General features: G+C 37.7%; 2 protein-coding genes across 2 annotated transcripts; one reads left to right on the top strand and one right to left on the bottom strand.

Moving 5' to 3' along the window:
- Positions 1–711: 711 nt before the first annotated feature.
- Positions 712–3,509, top strand: LOC113506665 (bifunctional glutamate/proline--tRNA ligase-like; the record flags this gene model as incomplete). The annotated part of the gene is made up of 5 exons (XM_026889496.1): positions 712–762; positions 1,539–1,718; positions 2,637–2,816; positions 2,921–3,094; positions 3,369–3,509. Coding segments are annotated over 5 exons (699 nt in total), but the record flags the coding sequence as incomplete, so codon positions are not given.
- A 546-nt stretch (positions 3,510–4,055) lies between these two features.
- On the bottom strand, positions 4,056–8,190 carry LOC113506666 (zinc finger protein 2 homolog). The gene is made up of 2 exons (XM_026889497.1): positions 6,503–8,190; positions 4,056–5,624 (listed from the first exon to the last, which is right to left on the bottom strand). Exons 1-2 carry the CDS (start codon positions 7,891–7,893, stop codon positions 5,180–5,182), a joined length of 1,836 nt encoding a protein of 611 aa, XP_026745298.1. The 5' UTR covers positions 7,894–8,190; the 3' UTR covers positions 4,056–5,179.
- Between the last annotated feature and the right edge of the window lie 743 nt (positions 8,191–8,933).

Here is an 8,933-nt window from a genome sequence, read left to right as displayed (position 1 = left end):
GCCAAACCCACTGTGGGCGACGTGTCGCGGGTTCGATCCCCGCGTAGGTCAAGCGTTTGTGTGATCCACGAATGCTTGTTCTGAGTCTGGGTGTCTTTGTGCAAGTAGATTGTATGTTTGTAAAACCCCCTGCGACACAAGGATTAAATTCTTTAATGCGGGAGTCGTTTAAAAAAAAGAAAAAATAGGAAAACACATCTGCCTCCACTCAACACGAGAAATCGACCTTCTGTACCACACTACTGACCGGTGGAAGCCCGCGGTTGGTGTTAAAGGATTGCAACGCATTGCCATACACCGACACTAAAACGCGGATGACGTAGCACGGCGGTTCAGGTTTAGTCAGTAAGAGTCTGACACTACGCATTTCCTCTCCTGAGGGACTGGGTGTCCATGAGGATTGAGGGTGACAGGGGGTCATGGAAAAACTGGCTGATGTGACACGAGAGAGTAACGAGAAGTGAAATTCTCTTTGACACAATCGGTTCGATCCCCGCGTAGGACAAGCATTTGTGCATGTGATTTCTATATTTATGAAACCCCAGCGATGCAAGAAATAAGTGGTTTAGCGCGGAAGTGGTTTAAAAAAATGCTTTTGTTTTATTAAAATTGTTTATTCATGTATTTATTCTTATGCAAAATATTACCGTAATGTTATGTATACCTTTCCGTAAAGTCAAATATTTATTGATGTTTTTTTTATCTCTCTAGCAGAATGGAGCGCCTGGCGTCGCAGAATTAGAAGAGGCAGTTAAACAGCAGGTGAGAGAATAGGATACAATTTTAATAGATTTTTCTCATAAACCAGTCTTTCCCAAAGTGGGCGATAACGCCCCCTTGTGGGCGCTGCAGGTCTTATGGGGGCGGTAAGAGACCCAGAAAGAAAATGGGGGCGTTGTAATTGTATGTTACCTACTGCGCTCAGGTTTCAAGTTGCGGGTTATAGTAAAAGTTTTGTTTAGAATTCTCCGTTAATAGGGAGGGTCACAATAGGGATGATGACTGGGTGTAAAAAGAAAAAATCTCATTAGTCCCTCAGTTAGATAATTGAAAAGAATGAGACACGTATCTTTTCCTTTTTTCAGAAAAACTAGAATTGATAAAGATTAACTGCTTTAAAGTTTAGGAGAGGGGGCTTGTGACGTAAGGATATGGTAAAATTTATACTCAATCGTGACGTCACGCGTAAGTTTCATTCACTGAAATTTGGTCAATTTATGTTTTCGGGACAAATTAAAACATACGTATCCATTATTATACAAAAAACTACAAGACGGACACTGCAAAAATAAATGTCATCATCCCTATTATTAATTAATTTAATTTAAAGTTATAGTGGTTTTGAAATAGGTGAAAAAAGGGGGCGCTAAAAAAATATTTATTCTCAAAGTGGGCAGTAGACAAAATAAGTTTGGAAACCACTGTCATAAACAGAAGATTTGTTTGCCCATCAGAGGGATAAGTATAGATTGATTCTTACGAAAATATATTATCTTGGATTCAATAACGAAAATATTATGTTCATTTTACATCCTCAGGGCGAAAAAGTGCGACAGTTAAAAGCGTCAACAAAAGACAAGACTGTTTGGCAGCCGGAAGTGACGAAGCTGTTAGATCTGAAGAAGCAGCTGGAGGCCGCTAAGAAGGCGCAGCAGTCTGCAGCAGCATCCTCACCTGCGGGGGATGTCGCCAGCTTGGAGAAGGCGGTTGCGGAACAGGTGAAAACCCTTATTAATACCAGCTTGGATACGTCCCACTGCTGGGCACAGACATCTTTCCGTGTAGGGAAGGTTTGAGCATTAATCACTACGCTAGGTCACTGCGGGTCGGAGATGTCCGATTCCATTGTTTATTATTCAGGTTTCTTCAATATCTTCTTCACCTTTTGTCAGTAGTGTCTTAGAATAATGAAGAAAGTATACATAACTTTGAAAAAGTCTAGTCTATGCCTGCGTTTGGATTGAATCTCCACCTCGTGCATTCACATCCATGCGTAGAACCGCAAGGCCACCCCGACATTTCATTGTTTATTATCTCCTGAGAATATTAGAAATACGTTGTTGTGGAAGAGAGATGCTGTACAAATCTGTGTATTATACTGTCTGGCTGTCAGAACTACAGATCATCTGTCTTTGAAAGAAGGTGGTACGCCTTCAGCTCTGCAACAAGATTGTCTGAAAGGGGTACCGGGTACCTGGCACCAGGATCTGGTACCGGGTAGAAGGCAGGACCGTGGGTGGTAGTTAGTAGAAGTTTGACACTCCCTTCAGCTCAGTTCAAAGCGGAAGGAGTCACAAAAAATACTTAATGCTAAAAGAAAACATGTTACCCTTGCAATTTTAAATCACAATAAAATAGACTAATATACAATTTAAACGAACGAATTTGTAGAAGACGATATGGCCGCAAAGAGTGTTTCTTGTGAGATGATGTCAGATAGAAAGGTTTGGAAGAAGACATGTTGCGCCGACCCCAAATAATAATTGGGATAAGGGCAAGGGAATCATGATACAATTAAAACGAACCTGACAGACAGACATAATAAATTACTTCTAACTTATCAAACGATTGCCTAAGCAATAAAAATATCTTATATCGTACATAATTTTTTTATGAATTCTATTCTGAATTTTCAGGGCGAAAAAGTGCGACAATTAAAAGCATCAACAAAAGACAAGACCGTTTGGCAGCCGGAAGTGACGAAGCTGTTAGATCTGAAGAAGCAGCTGGAGGCCGCTAAGAAGGCGCAGCAGCCTGCAGCAGCATCCTCACCTGCGGGGGATGTGAACAGCTTGGAGAAGGCGGTTGCGGAACAGGTGATAACATATTAATTCATAAATCCCAGTCATCTGACTTGTTACTATACTATTATCAGTACATTTTAATTCTTCTTACATATTAACCATTTATAACTTTTTAGGCCGACAAAGTCCGTCAATTAAAAGCCTCGACTAAGGACAAGTCGGTGTGGCAACCGGAAGTGAACAAGCTGCTCGACCTGAAGAAACAGCTCGCGACAGCTCAGGCCAGCTCCACACCACAACAGACAGCCTCCAGTACTCCTGAAGAGCTGGAGAAGGAACTAGCTGAACAGGTCAGGGTCTTTTATGATTTGTTAAATACATATGGCTATAAAAATAAAAATAAAATCGAAGATAGGGTTATTTAAAGAATTATTATGTACATTTTTGGAATGGACCAGCTTTTTGAAATCTGACTTAAATATTGTTTATTTTATTAATGAAACATGCTTCTCGCGAAAGTAACTCAGTCTATCCGTTTGTCTGTCTCTCTCTATAAACTGATGTTCACGCGGACGGAGTCGTGGGTAACAGCTAGTTGTTTATAAAGTTTCTGTATGATTCCAGGCTGACAAAGTCCGCAAACTTAAAGCCTCGACTAAGGACAAGTCGGTGTGGCAGCCGGAGGTCAACAAGCTGCTTGACCTCAAGAAACGCATTGCTGACCTCCAACTCAAATAAATAAATTATTTTACTATTTATACAGAATTGTTTTTTTATTTCTTATTCATTAATAAAATTTATTTTATTCCTAACGACCCCGTTTACAAGTAATAATAATATTCCGCAACTTTCACACAACGCCATCTAGTCTCAAACTAAGCAGAGCTTGTATTATGAGTACTAGACAACTGATAAACATACTTATATATTTCTAAATACATACATACTATAGATAAATTACACCCAGACACAGAAAGAATGATCGTGCTCATCACATAACATTTGTCCTAGGTGGGAATCGAACCCACGACCTCCGGTATAGCAGTCAGGGTCACTTACCACTAGACCAACAGGTCCGTCAAGTATTGCTATAACGTTACGATTTCCTAACAATTACAAACTTCGTTAAAAAAACCGGGTCGCTAAATTATCCAACATTGTTCAAAATTGGAGTTACAAGGTCCTAACCACGGTCAACATAGGTTCATGGTCTGGGGTGCTACGAATGTCAACCTCTGTTCAAGACCCGGGTTGCTGCGAATGTCAACCCATGTTTAAGGTCTGGGTTTGCTATGAATAATGAAAATACAGTTTACATTAAAATAATATATTCGAGTATTCATAAAATTCACAATATTACACAACTTGTGTTAGTGATACATTTGATAATTATTGACAGAGTATTATTTAAAATGGACGTTATTTTTAAAATAATTAATTATAATACTTGATTAGGCTCTTTATACATCAGTTAACACCGGCAGCCGGCCACTGTGGTCTACAACCCAGTACGGTTCATTTAGGGTAGGGTTCATTTTAAATACTGTTTCATATAATACAATTTTAGTTTGTAGATCAAGTCACGTCAATAAATTAAGTAATTCGTTTTGTTTCAAATGTATTTTAATACTTATCTAAAAAAATAGAAAATGAACAAGATGTGGTCAATACAGTCCATTTGACGATTCTAGTTTTCGACATTTTCTTTAGATATTTCGTAAATTAAATTAATGCCACACTAAGCACACAAATTAAATTTACATCATAAATAAACATTAATTTTATCAGGAAATTGAGCAAGCAGTCTATTCTTTAACAAATCAGGTGAATTCAATAATTCTATTATATTATAATTTATACAAAATGATTTTTATTATTGATATCTCAATAATATTGCCGAGGGGTGTTTCATACATTGCTATCAGTTGATAAGCGTTTAAAGCTAAAAAGGCAAAATTCAATTATTATTACTAAGACTATTTCAATCCATGAAAATAATACATTATTAATAATTATATTGATTTGAAGATTGGTCCCGATTTTATTGTATCAGAAATAGTTTTCTTCATTTCGCTATTATAATTAATACTTTTCAATACTTTGCGGTGGTTAAAGTTGATTTAAAACTATAATTAAACGATTTCCTTAGTCGAATGACACACAAGGATGAATGCAAATTGAATCGTAAAAACTTGCATAAATTACACTGCGTTTGAACTTAAACAAGATAATAAATAACTTTAGTTCTCTCAGTTGTCCATAAAATAAACTCTTAATATTCTATATTCAACGCAAACGAAAGAATAATACTTTATAATTATTTAGCACGTCATTTAAAAAAACACTCAACCAATTCCCGTCTCGAACAAAATCAATTCTGAGAAAAAGACAGTCACTCTGTCAATAGTAAAAGACCTATCTTAATATTGTTCAGCTCACTGCTCAGCACACTGCATACCATTCAACATGACGCCCTGCATCATGCCGGCCGCCTCCTTCGCATGCATCTTCACATGGGTCTTCAGAGCCGCTGCCTTTCTAAACGACTGGCCGCACTGGGCACAAGTGTAAGGTTTCTCACCGGTGTGGCAGCGTATATGAGAGATCAAGTCATTTCGTTGGACGAATGCCTTCTCACAGTACGAACATTGGAATGGCCGTTCACCGGTATGAGTTCTCCGATGGTTCTTCAAAGTCCCTGAGGCAGCAAACCTCATAGGACACAGGTCACATAAGTATGGCTTTTCACCAGTGTGTATGCGGCGATGTTTGACGAGGGCGCTGGATGTTGTGAACCCGTTGCCACAGTCGTCGCACACGAATGGATGCGCGCCGCTGTGCTTCCTGTTGTGAGCGTCGAGTTCACCTTTTGAAACAAATCTGGGAAATATGGAAATAAATTATGTAACCATTGGGTTAAAAAATATATCGTGAGAACCCCCCTTCCTCAAACACATTTCATTAGATCAATCAAATACTTGTCCTTCGCGGGGATTTAGCGGGGCAGTGTCGTTTTTCAAAAATACACTCTCAAAAAAGGGAGCTCCTAGATGACTATATTGATATTTACCCAACTGAGGTTTCGAAATAAATATTATATTAAATTCGATTGCAATGACATCTTGATGCTAAATTATTACAAAATGCAGTTTAGCTTGCCTTGAACTTTAACCAATTATCTTGCTGCATCTGTGATTTGTTTAAATGCATTTGAGGCTAGACTGGCCGTCTTCAAACACGAGACAACATACAACCAAAATACCATTTTAATTATAAGCATGCATCTGAGATTAGGTAGTCTGGTATCATTAATCATCGGCCTAGCCTGTTCCCAACTATGTTGGGGTCGGCTACCAGTCCAACCGGTTTCAGCTAAGTACCAGTGTTTTACAAGGAGCGACTGCCTATCTGACTTCCTCAACCCAGTTACCTGGGCAACCAATACCCCTTGGTTAGACTGGTTGTCAGACTTTTCAAGCTTCCGACTACCTGTAACGACTGTCAAAGATGTAAGAATAACAGCCAGGACCCACAATTTAACGTGCCGTCCGAAACACGGAGGAACTCGTTATGACAAAGATGGTCACCCATCTATGGACCAACCGCGTCAAGCATAGCTTATCCTGTAATTGTTTCACTTATGCGGTTATAGCTTAGCCACAAGTTAGCCTTAGGTAGTCTGGTATATGATACTCATATTGACCCTGATGAGCCATAATCCATTTTTCACATTTAAGAAGTAAAATAATAATATTTACCTTTTCTCACAGTTTTCACATTTAAAGGGCTTCAAGCCCTGATGGCGCCGCATATGCTGTGCTAAATTAGTCTTCTGGCTGAACCCTCGGCCGCACTGCGAGCACAAGAACGGCTTCTCTCCAGTATGCGTCCTCATATGCTCCTTCAGAGTACACAACATCACGAACAGCTTGCTACACACTGTACATTGATGCTTCTTCTTGTTACCCTTATGAACATCTTTATGGTCCTCTAGCATTTGTTCACTTGAAAAACTTTGGCTGCATACATCACAGGAATAACCTCTTTTCTTTGAATGTACTGTTATTATATGATTTTCTAAAAATGCTTTGTATTTAAACTCTCTCTTACAGACCTCACAAACATGTTTAATGTTGTCGGTTTCCTTATGCCTTTGTATGTGAGCAGAGAGTGATTTTTTGTTTTTAAATCTACGTAAACATAATGAGCATTGGAAGAATTCTCTTTTTTCTGACTTTTCATGCTTATGAGCGGCCAGTAGCGCTTTAGTTTTGAATGTTTTTAAGCATAATAGACATTCCAGTGGTTCCGTATTGTCTATGTGTTCATTTTGACGTGTTTGTTGGTGATCTTCCCAAGTTGTTAGTATAGATGGAACTTTATCATAGTCATTGGAACAAACCTTATTTGGTTTTGCAACCTTCTTAGTTAGTTTCTGTTTAACTTTTTTTTGTTTACAATTTCCCAGTTTAACATGACTTTTCAATTTATCTATGCTACTAACTATTAATCCGCAGTTGCATTGGTGAAATGTTTTTAATTTTTTATCACTGTTTTCCTCCGAATAACTTGTGTCTTCGGCGTCATTAAAATGGTTTGAAAAGTCTGTGTCATCCTCGTATTTGTTGACCGCCTCTACCTTGACATGTATGGCACAATTATCAGATACATTTGTGTCAATATTACCAATGCTGGTCTCTCCTGCAGGGTATACTGCTATAACTTTAAATAGTCCACCATTTTTTACATCAAAACTGTCTTTACCGGCATCATTCGGCGGAAAACTGTTGTCTATGTCCAACTGATCGTTAACATCACCGTTTTCGTGTTTAATACAGTAATCACTATCATTAGAAGTTTGTGTTTCTTTTTTTTGTATGCCGAACTCGCACAGGTTGTTTAATATCTTCTCGGACTCCCGACAGCGGCGCTTGAACGCGTCAGCCTTGCACATAACATCTTGACATTCACAACAGACCTGTTTAGGCAAATTATCCTCAATATGAACATTAATATTCGCAGTATATTCGAGTATTTCAAGTAGGTTTCGTTCTTCATCATCTGTCTTTGAAAACAATGATTTCATGTCGGTACATTCTATTAGACATATTCGGCATATTTTTTCAAATGAGTGAACGCTAATTTCCATGTTATGTTGTGTTAAATTTATTTAATGTTTTTGTTGATTTAGAAATAGACAAAGGACAACAATTCCGACATGACGCGCGTCAAATGTCAATTGACTTCTAGTGTAGTGTCGAAACAGAGTGCAGATGACGTTAGTAAGACTAAAATTAGTAACGAAACAAAATCGACTAAACTACGATGAAATGTAAACAGACGTAGTATATTTGCTTTTATTTACGCTAGCAAGTAACAGGTAACTATTAAACTTAGTATTAAAATTGAAGAATGAATGCAGAGTTTGCCGGGCTCTTAGCATGACCATTTGTCCCGAGTCTGATGTAACTTATCAGTTGTCTAGTACTCACAATACAAGTTTTGCTTAGTTTGAAACAGATGGCGCTATGGTTAGGAATATTATTTTAGATTTTTTTTAATAGGTCCGTGTCCATTTTTAATCCCACTTAGGTGCAGCGCACGGCACACTTATTGTGCGATCGAGTCTGCGGCGCTCCAGAAGTCTGCAAGGCGGGCGTTTGCCTCCAATAAGCCCTGGCTTTTGAATCTTTTTGGACGAATAAAATCTTCTTACCTCTATGAATCCTGTTTAGAGTTATTGTGACTAATATTATTCAGTATTCAAGATACCTACCGTTATATTGTAATTAATGGACAAGAGTAGGTTTCTATATCTTTTAACTTTTTGATATTAGAATGGGTAGGTAGGATCAATAAAAATCATCGGAACAGAAAATAAATTCTTTATTTTTAATAATATCCAATTTTATCAGATTAACGTAGTCATTGAATAAAAAAAAATGTATTTCATACAATATTGCAAGTACTTTCTAAAATTTACGCAGAATTTTGTCGGAGGTAAAAAAAATATCTTTTTTTAAACTGTATTGAGATCGTAAAATACATCACAATGTAACATTGCCATTTTAAAATATTTTATAAAGTATTGCCATGTTCAGAGGTGCTTACACCCATCGCCGATTCGGCCAAAATAACTTCGAATTAATAATAAAAATAATAATTATATTTACACATTTCTAATTTAGT

This window comes from Trichoplusia ni (assembly GCF_003590095.1).
Source record: "Trichoplusia ni isolate ovarian cell line Hi5 chromosome 21 unlocalized genomic scaffold, tn1 tig00003288_group20, whole genome shotgun sequence".
NCBI classification, from domain to species: domain Eukaryota; kingdom Metazoa; phylum Arthropoda; class Insecta; order Lepidoptera; family Noctuidae; genus Trichoplusia; species Trichoplusia ni.
This window is presented reverse-complemented; position numbering and strand designations above follow the sequence as displayed.